Source organism: Mytilus californianus, unplaced genomic scaffold (assembly GCF_021869535.1).
Source record: "Mytilus californianus isolate M0D057914Y unplaced genomic scaffold, xbMytCali1.0.p SCAF_1, whole genome shotgun sequence".
Classification (NCBI taxonomy): Eukaryota; Metazoa; Mollusca; class Bivalvia; order Mytilida; family Mytilidae; genus Mytilus; species Mytilus californianus.
The window spans coordinates 120,538,184-120,554,080 of NW_026262581.1; the positions used below are offsets into that span (position 1 = coordinate 120,538,184).

The 15,897-nt window shown below is 32.2% G+C and overlaps 2 protein-coding genes across 13 annotated transcripts; one reads left to right on the top strand and one right to left on the bottom strand.

Moving 5' to 3' along the window:
- Positions 1–3,856: 3,856 nt before the first annotated feature.
- LOC127732660 (V-type proton ATPase 21 kDa proteolipid subunit c''-like) lies at positions 3,857–14,624 on the top strand. The gene is made up of 7 exons (XM_052241778.1): positions 3,857–4,030; positions 6,301–6,349; positions 7,281–7,364; positions 11,315–11,462; positions 11,774–11,828; positions 12,559–12,749; positions 13,684–14,624. The coding sequence occupies exons 1-7, from the start codon at positions 3,934–3,936 to the stop codon at positions 13,711–13,713; spliced, it is 654 nt and encodes a 217-aa protein (XP_052097738.1). The 5' UTR covers positions 3,857–3,933; the 3' UTR covers positions 13,714–14,624.
- Positions 7,373–11,308, bottom strand: LOC127732626 (uncharacterized). 12 transcript variants are annotated; one of them, XR_007996362.1, is made up of 5 exons: positions 10,393–11,308; positions 10,237–10,266; positions 9,691–10,086; positions 9,625–9,654; positions 7,373–9,498 (listed from the first exon to the last, which is right to left on the bottom strand). XR_007996362.1 is itself a non-coding variant. In XM_052241725.1 (4 exons), exons 1-4 carry the CDS (start codon positions 10,557–10,559, stop codon positions 9,303–9,305), a joined length of 921 nt encoding a protein of 306 aa, XP_052097685.1. In that variant the 5' UTR covers positions 10,560–11,308; the 3' UTR covers positions 7,373–9,302. The 12 variants fall into 12 exon arrangements, 4 of the variants coding, with proteins under 4 accessions (XP_052097685.1, XP_052097675.1, XP_052097693.1 ...); XR_007996360.1 differs by having other exon boundaries at positions 10,237–10,332; XR_007996359.1 differs by having other exon boundaries at positions 10,363–11,308.
- Positions 14,625–15,897: the final 1,273 nt, after the last annotated feature.

Below are 15,897 nucleotides of genomic sequence, written 5' to 3' on the forward strand. Positions count from 1 at the left end.
AATTTTGAATTTATTTTGAACGGAAACCAGTTAGATATTGTATCAAAATATATGTATCTTGGTTTATTATTAAATGAGTTTTTAGATTATAACGAGATGGCGAAAATTGTAGCAAAATCAGCCAGCAGATCATTAGGTTTACTAATTGCTAAATGCAAAGCAAATGGTGGTTTTGAATATTCTACTTTTACTAAGCTTTTCGACACTGTTGTTATGTCTGTTATTGAATATGGTGCTGCAATATGGGGAAGTAAAGAATACTCTTGTATAAATGCTGTAAAAAATAGGGCAATGCGTTTTTGTATGGGTGTTGGAAAGTACACACCTAATTTAGCCCTATATGGTGATATGGGTTGGATGCCATGTATTGTAAAACAATCGACATGTATTTTTAGAACTTATAGTAGATTTACGAAAATGTGTAATAATAGAATAAACAAAAAAGTTTTTATATGGGCAAATAATATATGCAATAAAAGACTGAAAAATTGGAATTTCAGAGTACACACAAAGTTTAAAGAAGTTGATATGGAACATTTGTGTAAAACTAATTTAATTATTGATAAACATGTTATAAAAATATTGAGAATATCTGTTTTAATAGATTTAAAGAGCAATGGTATATTGATTTAATGTCAAACGAGCGTAGTAAACTACGTACTTACAGACTGTTCAAAAATGAATTTGGTGAAGAAAACTATTTATTAAAATACATACCTGGTAAATATAGGAGTGCCTATGCCAAATTTAGAAGTGGTACTGCTCCTTTGAAAATTGAGACTGGAAGGTATGAAGGTCTTTTAGTTGAAAAAAGAATTTGTTATAACAGCATTTGTAATGAAAATCTTTTAATTGAAGATGAAAAACATGTATTAATGAATTGTCCTGTGTATGAAGATTTGCGTTGTTATTTGTTTTATCAAGCATCTCTATTTAATGTTAATTTTATGCAATTGTCTGATGACGATAAATTTATATTTTTATTCACAGATGAAAATATGTACTTTTATACTGCCAAAATCTGCAATGACATTTTATTTTATATAGCTAATTTTAGTGTAAATAATGTATATACATTTTAGATAGTCTCTCATAACTCTTTTTAGAGTGGCTCTTGTATGTTTTATGATGTTGTTTTATTAACTATTTGTATGTTTTATAAAATGAAGAGGTGAGACTTAAATAAAATATTGTCTTGTCTATATTGTCTTGCATAATTTTACCAAAATCTGTGACATACCCCATTAACTTGACCTTTAACACTATTTATCTAACAACAACACCAGTTTCTTTATGGAGTTTGAGAATAGACAACTTAAGACGCTTGTTCACGAATTATACGCGCATACACGCGATCTATTATGATATTTATTAAGAAAAAGTACTTCAGGAATAAAAGAGATATTTTTTTTAGATACATTAATTGTTGAAACAGTTGATTGCACTCTAGACCAAATATTGACATGCTTTCTCTCTGCATGGGGATAAGTCAGGTAGCAAACATGTCCCGTGCTGAGTCCCGAAATGCAAACAAATGTTTCATGATATACCCCGCTCCTCCAACAGACAAACAAGCAAATAAACTAACAGATTAAACCAAATTGTTAAAATACAACAAAAGAGTCATAAAAAAATAAGTAAATATAAACTTAATAAAAGCTTACCATGGTTCCAGTCCCGATAGAAAATTTATTTTTTCATTTTAAAAGTGCTTATGAAATTTAAAAAAAATGATATTTGAAGTTTCCTAAATTCAGTGACATCTGTCAGCTTGGTTTGATATTGATAGTCACTTACTCGAAATCCAAGCTTCCAATGATAACGTAACCATTTCTTTAGTACCAATCAAGGGTTTACTTACACTTTGTTTTATTTGATTGTTAGATAATCTGCTTAAGTATTAGCTGACTTAATTACAAATAGTATATTTAAACTTGTACCTGTCATAAGGAACAGCGCTTTGAGTTAACAGATGGCAACCCGTTATCAAATTTTGGTTATTGATTGCTAATGATTAGTTTTGATTGGATTCTTAACAGGATGATAATCATGATGTTACGTTGACAGGTGATTGGAATTCTTTGCAAAGAGTATATATACTGGATTTTTACCAAATTAATCATTATAAATCTGAAGTCAGTTCAGCGAAGAAACATTATAGAATTCGCAGAATACATCTAAATGGCGTCCATACCTGTGTCGTTCAGTATAGAAGAACTATCTAAAAGCAGTAAGGCCCAACAGTCACTTAAGTCAAAGAGGTTATTGTACGATTTTTACATGACACTACCAGTCAACCAACATTCGAACAACCAATTATCTACTAGTTCAACGGCAATTGACCTACACATACAGAAGAAAAGAAAAAGATTTACCGACGATTCAGAAGATAATATAAGTTCACCAGAATCTAGACATTGCTCTTCTCCAAGTTTTAACTCTGATGATTCTGAAAACAACAATCAACCCACAAAAAAGGCCAGAACCATCTTCACCAACTCCCAGGTTTTTGAACTAGAGCGATACTACAGCACACACAAGTACCTTGCTATTGAAGACAGACCCGTTCTTGCCAAGAGACTCAAACTCAGTCAAGTACAGATAAAATGGTGGTTTCAGAATCGCAGAATGAAAGAGAAACGTCAGATCAAGAACTTTAGCTACAACGACTCAACAGAATTGTCAAAGTTTGTTGGTGTTGGAAGGCCTCTTCCAGAACTACAGTCTTCTATTTGTCATCCATCACAACTACATGGACTTCACCAGAACTATTCAGCATTACCCCCAATGTTTAACCCGTACCTCTATGGATATGGTTCTTTGTCACCAGTCATGAATCCTGATTATGTTCAACAGTACTACAACGGACTCTCACCACAGCCTGTGCAACAGTACAGATTATAACTTGTGTTGATAAACATTATTCATGAACATTCCTACAGATGTGCTTAAGTAACACTATAGTTCTATAGATTGTTTTCATAGTTTGTTATCAGTCAATTGTTATTGTTAAAGATTTGATATGTGTATATTTGTGCTCATTAAAAACATGTATTCATATTCGATTTCAAGATTTTATCTTTTTGCCAAAATCTATGAACAAGGGGAATAGTTACATATTCGTTGGATTCACGGTTTTCTAGTTTCTACCATATTGGGTTTTCGTTCAGTGTTGTAGTAAGAGTCATGTACTCACACACAATTTAACACTGCCAATTTTGTGTATGTCCAAGTCAGGAACTTGTAACTGAAATCAAGTGATAATTGGTGCATGCGGTTGCTGTTTATCATATTTGTTTTTGTCCGACATTGTTGTAAGAATCAGGCCGTGGATTTCCCTTTGAATTGGGACACTTTTTGTTATACTTTGGCTGATAAAGCTTATATTTTACGGTATTGGTTTGACATTTTATTCTATGAGGTATCTATAACTGAGGACCCCACTGGAAATAAGTTTTAACTTGTAACTTTTGTGGTTCATCCTAAGATATTAGGCTACAGTGAAAATCTAGTCAAATTAAATTTCACTCATTATTTAATCTAGTCTATTCATATTATCAAAAATCATGACAATTTTCATAATTTTATTTTTAAATTAAAATTTTTAGTAAACATGTAAATCATTTTAGTGTCTATAAACTATGTCTAGTGTGTCATTGTAATATATTGTATCTGTCAAATTCATGCCTTTTATCTTGAATAAATATATATAAATTATCACATGTTTTGATAATAACCGATTTTGGATTTAGGGGGACGGAAGGATACGTCCTTATAGAACTACCAGAGCTTTGATTATTGTGGTCATAACATTTTGCAACTATGGTCAGAATCAGGCTACTCGAGTTTTCTCCCTTTTAATCACATGAGCCGTTTCCGTCAATATTATCATATGAGGAAAAACGTCAATTTCTAAAAGAAAAAATCCAAAATATGGAGGCGAAACCATCAAGTAAACAGACAGGGATGTCCCTGTTTCCTGTTTACGCTATAACACTGTTATTGGGGATAACTGCTATCATCATTATAGGTAAAAATTGTAAATTATATGACAAACATTTGCAACCCCGAACACAGGCACTTGTTTCTATCAACGAGAAGGTCAACTATCATTGTATAAAATGCATGAGGTGAACAAGTGGCTGTGACTCCAAACCATGGGACAGGCCCATCTATCATTTTACCAATTTACATTATATTTAATGTATGCGTGAGATTTAAGCTTATGCCACACCACATTACTTATTCAACATGTTCAAGCCGTCTTTTCACTAAAAATCCTATGTCACATCAATTATCTTCCTGACTCAGTTGAATTGCAAGTATGTTTTTGTGCTGACCAATGTGTACTGTATGTCAAATAGATGACTTTCGAATTTGTGCACTTTCCCTGTAAACTTTCTGTCACAATGCTTATGTTATTAATTCACAGTAAGAATCAATTGTTCCATGATGTCTTTTCACCGATTGACCTCACATCAACCAGTGTAACTCATTGATAAAAATCAACTCGAGATTGGTGTATAAGATAAACAAGACCACCTGAAACTTCAAAAAGACTCACTTCAAGAAGACCTCAAACATTTAGAAACATGGGTGATGAAGTGGGGTATGCACTTGAACAACGAAAAATGCTACATACTCGGCATAAAGAACTTATCATATTATCTTATAGGCTCATAGCATAAAGAGACAAACTAATTAAAAATCAGCCAAAAACAAGATCAAATCTAAGACAAATAAAATACAACAAACTGATTAAAGTCAGTTTCATATTTTATTGTTTACATAAGAAATAGATTGCTTGTATAAATATACTTTTTGGAAAATGTTGTTTGTGCTGTATTTAGACCCCTCTACCAAGAAATTTGTTTTGCATGCACACATATAAAAATTGCAGTTTATATCCAACGCAATCATAGGTTTGAACGTTGTTTTCAATTTAGACTTGTATATATATATATATATATATATATAACAAGTCTAAAAGGGTACAACATCACCAAAAAATAATTAAATCATGAACAAATTTTAGATATTTCGGCTAACTAATATCCTTCATCAGTAAGATGTAAAATGAATCTTATCTTGACATGACTACCACATGTCAAGATAAGATTCATTTTACATCTTACTGATGAAGGATATTAGTACCCTTTTAGACTTGTTATATATTATATTTTGTAGTGTACTGTATCATAATTTTATGATCCATCGCCCTGTAAGATTTATCGTTGGCTATTATTCAGTCATTTTATAAATATATATATTTATTGAGAAACTATATCAGGGGAAAACACCAGCAGGGTATTAGTGTTTGCATCATACAAACTATACATTATATACATGATATACAGTGTACGTAAACAATTGCATCATTATCAGATAATGAAATTAAAAGTGTCAATATGATAGTAAAAGTATTTCTTTTAAAATCCCACCTTTGACAATAAATAATTCTAAAAATGAATGAAAGAAATCGTAAAAGTGCAGTGCGATATCTTGCATTTTATTAAAAGAGTACACATATAATTTGACCTTTTCTTAAAATACACATTCACCATGTTCACATAAAATTTGCACACTTTCAAACTTTCATACATATAAACTAATTTAAACATTAACATGAAACAACGCAGTGCGAGCATTAATGAATGAGGTATAATAATTTTTGTCCATTTGAATTTCATAAACCTTTTTTCTGATATCATCACTGAACAAAAAAGCAACTCTGAAAAGAACATGTCGGTTCTTGCATCGAGAACGAAATCGTGCAAATCGGAAAAGAAACATTCTCGAATATCATTATATTCCTGTCATTCCAACAATACATGCAAAACAGATTCTTCAATACAACACATAATTATGACCATGATGACTAAAGTAGAAACACAATAATTATATTTTATGAATGGATTTAGGTTGTATTTAAAATAAATCTACCTGAGTGTTTTAGGCTTACACATCGGATTCCATAGCAGTGAGTTGTGGCTAGAATGATCCTCTCTTTGAGACCAAGATCATGAAAATATGGAACAACTGTTTCAATATCTTTTCTAAGGAACTTTTATAAACTCAGACTATAATATATAATACAATTTGTGCTAGCCTATGAGAAGAAACAATATGTTTTTTTAAATAAGTTTCTCAAATGTTGTTTTATGACATATATATATAGTAAATATGTGCTTCTGAAATTCACTTTCACAACATAACTGCTACTGTACATCACCCAGCCAACACATCAATTCAAATGTAAAAGCTGAATATTTATTGAACTTACAATATTTTCTTTTACAGTTATGTATTATATGTTGACAGGAAGAGGAACACGTTTTGATATTGGATGGTGAATACATTAACAAATTATATGTTATATTTTTATATTTGTACATTTCTGTGGATATTATTTGTTTTTTTTCCTAAACAGCTTAAAATTATAACAATGCGAAATGAAGTTTATCTATAAATATAGTGGATGATATTAGAAAGTAGGAAGACAAAATATCCTGTTTGTCAACTACATTTAATGAAGCAGTTTTAGGTTAATTTCAGTTGCTAGGGGCATTCTTTCAAACAGTATGTTTCTATGAACATGTTTGTTACTGTGCCTTTCTGAATTTTACCATTTGTAATACTGATATTTTTTTATATTGCACATTTTTGTTCAGTTTTTATTTACCACTATTATATATGTTTACTGACCTTTGAGATGATAGGGGACGGTTGAGTATGAATCTACTTTCTCCCCCTTCACATGTTTATGTGTAAGTTCCAAGTTAAAATTTAAAGCATAGTATAAACATGAAATGACCTTAGGAGATCTCAACCTTCCCATTGTTAATCTTGATCAATTAAATAACAAAAACACAAATAGGAATGTTCAATGAAAATCAATATAAAAAAAATGTTTTAATTATATTCCACCTGTGTAAAAGACCAACAACAAAAAACTTCAATCAAAAGTTTTCAAAACATAGATAAATCAGACTTGTTGGAAACCGCGGACAATACACGACTGAATTCCGTATATACAATGTAATGAATAGTTCTTACAGTTTCCAAAAATGAACTGCAAAAAACTCTCCTTGCCGTTTGATATAATATATATATTGTACTCCTGTAATATTGTTTTATTTGATTGTGTAATTCCAACTAAAAATATAACTTTTATTAATGTTCATACTTAACTGACTTTCTGTGTTGTAGGTTTTTGTCAGAGACCACCATATATGTGGGGTCTATTGGTGTTGGTTTATGTATATCTTTGTCTGTTTTAGGTTTTTGTCAGAGACTTCACCATATATGTGGGGGTCTATTGGAGTTGGTTTATGTATATCTTTGTCAGTTGTAGGAGCCGCATGGTAAGTTCTAAAATTTGAAAATCATGAGGTTATTTTGAACCGTCTTTTTTAAATGCATGGTTCATGCATATAGATAGATGTTTTTAGTATTGAATTTTCATGATTATTCACTGAGTTTTCAGAACTGCTAGCCTAAACCTCTACATCTGCAAATATTAAAAGAAACAAAACTGAAGAAGCAATACTGTAAATTCAGAAATTATTGCTAGGTTTTTAGCTCACCGGGGCCCCTAGGGGCCCATGTGAGCTTATGCCATCACTTGGCGTCCGTCGTCGTCGTCTGTCGTCGTAAACTATTTCAAAAATCTTCTCCTCTGAAACTACTGGGCCAAATACCTTCAAACTTTAACTAAATGTTCCTTAGGGTATCTAGTTTATAAATTGTATCCGAAGTTTTGATCAATTGACAAACATGGCCGCCATGGCTAAAAATAGAACATAGGGGTCAAATGCAGTTTTTGGCTTATATCTCAAAAACTAAAGCTTTTAGAGCAAATCTGACATGGGGTAAATTTGTTCAATTGGTCAAGATCTATCAGCTCTGAAATTTTCAGACAAATGAAACAACCCATTGTTGGGTTGCTGCCACCAAATTGGTAGTTTTAACAAAATTTTGCAGTTTTTTGTTATTATTTTGAATATTATTATAGATACATATAAACTGTAAGCAGCAATAATGTTCAGCAAAGTAAGATCTACAAAAAAGTTAATATGACCATAATTGTCAATTGACCCCATAAGGAGTTATTGCCCTTTAAAGACAATTTTACACAATTTGTTCATCAAGTTTTCTAACATTTAAAAATCTTCTCCTCTGAAACTACTGGGCCAATTACCTTCAAACTTAAAATTAATGTTCCTTAGGGTATCATGTTTATAAATTGTATCCGAAGTTTTGATCCATCGACAAACATGGCCACCATGGCTAAAAATAGAACATAAGGGTCAAATGCAGTTTTTGGCTTATATCTCAAAAACTAAATCTTTTAGAGCAAATGTGACAGAGGTAAAATTGTTTAATTGGTCAAGATCTATCTGCCCTGAAATTTTTAGATGAATCGAACAACCCATTGTTGGGTTGCTGCCACAGAATTGGTAGTTTTAACAAAATTTTGCAGTTTTTTGTTATTATTTTGAATATTATTATAGATATATATAAACTGTAAGCAGCAATAATGTTCAGCAAATTAAGATCTACAAAAAAGTTAATATGACCATAATTGTCAATTGACCCCTTAAGGAGTTATTGCCATTTAAAGACAATTTTACACAATTTGTTCATAAAGTTTGCTAACATTTAAAAATCTCTTCTGAAATACAGGTGAGCGATTCAGGCTCTTGAGAGCCTCTTGTTATTAATGTAAATAATGCTACTTGGTGAATATTGCAATAATAAGTACTCGCAATATGATATCTTATTCAGATGTCAGTATGCAGATTTGAACTAGTACACATTTTGTTAAGGTAAAGCCCGCCTCCGGGTGCGGGATTTTCTCGCTGTGTTGAAGACCCATTGGTGGCCGTTGGCTGTTTTCTGTTGTTTGGTTGGGTTGTTGTCTCTTTGACACATTCCCCATTCCATTCTCAATTTTAGATTTTGCTGAAATCGCAATAATAAATCTCGTATTTTATGTCCATTCTTCAAAAATCGCAATAATAAATGCACCCAATAATTTCTGAATTTACAGTTATTAAAAAAAACAAAGACCTAAAACTGAAAAGTATAATTTCATTATATACCGGTTATAACTCATATTGGTTAATTTAATAGTTTATTTATATTGTCTGACAAAACACTATCATTATATCATAAATGTATCTGCTAAAAATCTAAGTATTCCATACATTGTAAGCTTATCCTAAGACATTACATTGTGCAGTTCATATTGCATACTTTTTTTTTACAAGTTTCATTATTAGAAATCAACTACATGAAGCTTAATCTGGAACTGGAAAGCTGCAAAAATTGAAACACTGCATGTACTTAACCTTCATATTAGTACAGTAGACATATCTTACTGTCATCTCAGTATACCGGACATATCTTACTGTCATCTCAGTATACTGGACATACCTTACTGTCATCTCAGTGTACTGGACATACCTTACTGTCATCTCAGTGTACTGGACATACCTTACTGTCATCTCAGTATACCGGAACTGGACATACCTTACTGTCATCTCAGTGTACTGGACATATCTTACTGTCATCTCAGTATACTGGACATACCTTACTGTCATCTCAGTGTACAGGACATACCTTACTGTCATCTCAGTGTACTGGACATACCTTACTGTCATCTCAGTATACCGAAACTGGACATACCTTACTGTCATCTCAGTGTACTGGACATACCTTACTGTCATCTCAGTGTACTGGACATACCTTACTGTCATCTCAGTATACCGGAACTGGACATACTTTACTGTCATCTCAGTGTACTGGACATACCTTACTGTCATCTCAGTGTACTGGACATACCTTACTGTCATCTCAGTGTACTGGACATACCTTACTGTCATCTCAGTGTACTGGACATACCTTACTGTCATCTCAGTGTACTGGACATACCTTACTGTCATCTCAGTGTACTGAACATACCTTACAGTCATCTCAGTGTACTGGACATTCATTACTGTCATCTCAGTGTACTGGACATACCTTACTGTCATCTCAGTGTACTGGACATACCATACTGTCATCTCAGTGTACTGGACATACCTTACAGTCATCTCAGTGTTCTGGACATACCTTACTGTCATCTCAGTGTACTGGACATTCCTTACTGTCAACTCAGTGTACTGGACATACCTTACTGTCATCTCAGTGTACCGGACATACCTTACTGTCATCTCAGTGTACCGGACATACCTTACTGTCATCTCAGTGTACTGGACATACCTTGCTTTCATCTCAGTATACCGGAACTGGACATACTTTACTGTCATCTCAGTGTACTGGACATACCTTACAGTCATCTCAGTGTACCGGACATACCTTACTGTCATCTCAGTGTACCGGACATACCTTACTGTCATCTCAGTGTACTGGACATACCTTACTGTCATCTCAGTGTACTGGACATACCTTACTGTCATCTCAGTGTACCAGACATACTTTACTTTCATCTCAGTATACCGGAACCGGACATACTTTACTGTCATCTCAGTGTACTGGACATACCTTACTGTCATCTCAGTGTAGTGGACATACCTTACTGTCTGGACATACCTTACTTTAGTCTTAACACACTGGACATATCACCAAAACGCAAATCAAATTGATGGCAGAATTGAAAATTTTGAAAAAAGAAGAGCCACAAGATACCAAAAGGACAATCAAAAATCATGATTTGAAGAAAAACAGACAATATCATGGCCAAAAAGACAGCAGTCTTCAAAGATTACACAAAAAACTAATAAAGACTGAGCAACACAAACCATATCAAAAACCAAGGTGATCTCAGGTGCAGATCCTACTCACCTAGCTATAGAGGCATCCGTACTCATGGCAAATAAATAACCAGTGTTCACAGTTAAGGAATGTCCTGTGTTGTCATAACAGAGAAAAAGTGGACAGGATTGTGGCTTTGACAATTAAAACATTTCTGTGATCATCTGTGACACAGATATTTCATAATGGTCTAGATATGAAGCAGAAATAACTGTGTCAATGGTATCCTTTATTTCAAGTTCAATTGGATAGATGTATTCAACATAGTCACCAAACTTTGAATTATTTAGTGGGAGGACATGATCTATATACATGTAGTGGAATGGGAATTTTAAAGGATTACCAAGTTTCATTCTTTCTGGGAAGCTCCTATATGATGTAATCCTCATATTGAAAGTGATTTCTAGACAATGGATAATAAAGGCTTTTGTTTATTTTGAAGTATGACTTCGATTTTACTGTTTTATGACAATGCTTTTTATCTATACCATTTCAGGGGAATATTTACTACAGGGTCTAGCATTTTAGGAGGAGGTGTAAAAGCTCCAAGGATCAAAACAAAGAACTTAATTAGCATTATTTTCTGTGAGGCTGTAGCTATCTATGGAATTATTTTAGCTATAGTTATTGGAAATAAACTTGGGGTAAGTTTAAATTGAAAGTTACATTAGTGTCTGGTTACTACTTGTCTAACTAATTAGACTATACTTACATTTGTAAGATATATAAGATAAGTTAAACAAAAATAACTTTGTACATGAACTTGCTGGCTTGCTAGCGACCATCTTTGTGAAATGTATTTATTAACTATGACCAATTATCTGTATCCATGACAAAGTAGCCAAAATCTCCTTTATAAAAGAAACACATTTTTTTTTCTCAACCCATGATCATTTGTCCATGAAGTGAATGAATCCACAGTATTCACTAATGAAAGTTTATGTTGATATTTTAGAAATATGATCCACTGGAATCCAACCTAGATGTGATTAGGGACAGTCATTATGCAGGTTTGATATCAGTAGTATTATTAATTGTTAAAACTTAGGCATACACAATTCAATAGTAAATTGTTACAATTTTGAAACATGAAAAAAGTAAATTACCGGGTACCAAAAAGATCTGTTGCAAGACACTCAAGTGGTCTTCCTATAAGAAAAATAATCCAGTGATTTTATGAAAATTTCAAAGCCAGCCAATGCAATAACGTTGACTGGGATAAAAAAAAAATGGGGTCACCTAGACTTCACCCATTCTGCAGTAAAACCATACTATTAGAGGTGCTCCCTCTTGGCAGTGTGGTATGTGTAATTAGGCAGCCAGGAACTATCAGAATCGATATGTTAAATCAAACACCTCGTGCATAGGTGCATAGAGAGTGACACATCCTCTGCTCATTAAAGTTCCCTGTTTAAGGAGTTCATAGGTGTCCTGCAAAAATTTCAACCCCTATGCAACATACCCTCATTTGTCACTGGATATAAAGCAAACAATCAATTTATACTGTCCATTATAAAAATATAGACAATGAAGTTTCAATCCAAAGAGGAGTTAAGCCCTCTTGATGTCACCATAAGAAACATAGCTTGAGATTTTAGAAGATATTAAACTGAAAACAAAAGCACAATAATAAATCAATGTTTCATGACACAGTGCCACTCTTCTGTTTATTTATAAATATATGTATGTTAAAAACTTTATTCAGTACATAAGTGATTAGATATAAGTATATATTTGCAGGCTTCCAGATCTTTGCAGCAGGAATTAATGTAGGTATATGTAACCTTGCCTGTGGATTGTGTGTGGGTATTGTTGGATCTGGTGCAGCATTAGCAGATGCTCAGAACTCTGCTCTCTTTGTTAAAATTCTAATCATTGAAATCTTTGGAAGTGCTATTGGTCTTTTTGGAATTATTGTTGCCATTTTACAGGTAAGTGCAAATGCTTTGATATATATTTATAAAATTTACAATAAATTTAACATAGTGAACTAGGACAAGTTTAAAAAAATTATACAACATGAAAGTGAATTGAAATTTTATTGAGGATTTCAATATTATTCAAGAATGAGAAAGAATTCATACGCAGCTGGTTTGCAAAGTCCTGGAAGTTAATTTATTAGATGTATTCTATTTAAATAAGTATGTTCAAAGAAACAAAATAGGGTCAGACTACTGAATTCAATGGAAAAATAAAATGAGCATCAGCTCATAGAAAAAGTGGTCATCTGTTAGGCAGAAGGGTTAACATGGTTAAAACAACATTTGGAATATTGTTAACATAAGTTGATATACAATGTACAATATTCAGTGGGTGGCAGAGTCTGAGAGAGTAATGCTATAAACATTGCATAATTAATTCTATTCATATCTACTCACACTTGAAAATCCTATTACCTAGCATTACCAAAGTATACAGATGGGTGTAGACTAAACCTAACATTAACTAGTGTCAAATTATTGTACAAACAGAGGCATAAACACATACTGTTGTTCTCAAAAAGGGCATAAACATAAATTTCACAAAGGTTGTACAATTTAAGAACATACTACAAATGGTTAGATTTTAAATTTATACACAAAGTAAATGAAAGTATACATAGTTCTAAAAAAGCACAAAAAGCATAATTAACTAAATCTGCAGACATCACAGGTTGGCAGAAACTATTTCTATCACTAGTACAGTTGAAATTGTCATGGTTTGTAACTATCGATCGTAAAAGCTTATACATAAGATCAAAACAATCCAAGTATATGATCTTACAAGCAACAACTGTGCGTATCATGACAGTTATTTAACTTCTTGTATATCTATATGTGCTATTAAACTTAATTTATAGAAATAGATTTATGAATTTTTTTTCAGATTTCCAGTGCAAAAATGGGAGTTCAATAAACAAAACATAGGTAGTCATAGACACTGTAAAGAGTCCCAGGATATGTATTCAGAATTATGTCTAGTGTAGTTACTTGTGAATTTTACTTGAACATGGATGCTTTAGATCTATTAATGTTGTCTCAAAATGTATGGAGTTTTCATAGTTAAATTTATTAGATGTACAATAACATTACAGGTTTAATAAGATCACTGCTTGGAAATATTTAACATCATGTGATTACACAAAAACTACATTGTCATGCAAATGTGGACTATTAAGGTTCAAGATTTAGAATATTTTAGGGTAATTTTATTGTGTAGAAAAAGTTCTACATCTTGGTTTATAAATGCATTTAATATTAAGTAAAAGCTAAATTTATTAAAACAAAAGTAAATATTTAATTCATTTAAGTTAGAAATATAGCTTCACCATGTTATAGTTGATATAAGAAAACTGTTAGCCAAAAATAAAACTGAAACAGTTTTATAGAAAGAATATGTTCATGACATTTTGTGTCTATATAATGTATTATTGTGATATATATATATATATGTTTTGTATTGAAACACATTCCTTATACATGTACATAAAATTATACATACAACCACTTGTTAGAAGTAGTGAAAGAAATTTTAAAATCATTCATTGAATTTATTTTCCATTGTGATTTTAATAAATTTAATATTCTGTATCCAAATTTCATATTTGAAATTTTCTGGATAGAAAACTAACAGTAGGAAAAGCAGGATTAAAAAAAAACAAAACATGATTATCTTTTACCACCTGTGATTAACAGGTGATAGGTGTTGTTTTCAAAACTGTTTTCCATACAGTATGAATAGCCAATATGAAGAAATGAGAGGGAGTCTGTTGATAATGGATTGATTGTAATAATAATGTTACAGTAATAATAAATCTTTACATCTTATTTTCATCTTTTTTTTGTCTCGCCTTGACAGATTAAAAAAACCAGACATGGGTATGCTGTTTCAGGCGTTGGCGGCGGCGGCAAGGGTGTATTAGTTTGTGATTAGGTCTAGTTTATGGGGAACCACTAGTGGTGGGTCAATGATATTTGGTATGCAGTTGTATTAGCATTGGCACATCTCATTTCCATAGAGATTATTTGACCCTGCCCCCTCAGTCATGGTCTATTGACTTTGAAAGTTTTGCTTAGTTTACATGTACTACTTTGTGATTAGGTCAGTTTATGGGAAACCACTAGTGGTAGGTCAATGATATTTGGTCTGCAGTTGTATAAGCGTTGGCATATCTCATTTCCATGGAGAATATTTGGTCTTTACCCCGCAGTCATGGTCTATTTGACTTTGAAACTTTGGTTAGTTTACATGTATTATTTGTTATTAGATCAGTTAAAGATGAATTACTAATGTTAAGTTAATGATATTTGGTATGCGAATGTATTGGCATTTGCAAGTCTCATTTCCATGGAGATTATATAGCCCCACCCCCTCATCATGGTTCGTTGACTTTGAAACTTTTACATAGTTTACAAGTTAATGTTTGCGTTTAGGTTAGTCTCAAGTGAGCTATTCTCATATCTTGGCGCCCTTTGTCTACTGTTGTTGTTGTCTGTTCACTTTTACAAAAATCTTCTCATCTGAAAATATTTTGATCAAAATTATAATAGATACAGAAATTGCAAACAGCAAAAATGATCGGCTAGAAAAAATTGGCAAATATACCAACATGGCCGAAATTGTCATTCAAATCCTTAAAGGAGTTATTGTCCTTTAATGATGATACTCATTTTTTGCATGTTATTCAAAAACTATAATAGTTAACGAAAAATGTAAACATAAAAAATTGTAAGTAATACAAGATCAACAAATAGGTCAACCAAGCTGAAATTGGCAGACGATGCTTATGTAAAAGTTATTGCCCTTAAATGATGATTTTTACCCATTTTTTTGCATTTTTTAGGAAAACTGAATAGCAGATTAAGAAAACTGTAAAGAGCAGAAATGATATGCAAGACAAGATCTAAAAGAAACCATCTTTGTCTAAATTGTCAGTTGACTCCTTATAAAAGTTATTGCCCTTAATGAAGAGTTTCCCCCTGTTTAGTGTTGGGCAAAGACTATAGGTTGCACTTTGTAAATACAGCAGGTTCACAAACCATGCCTCTTTTGGGGAGATATTTAATATTCATAGATATTTTGTTTTGTTTACCCACTGGT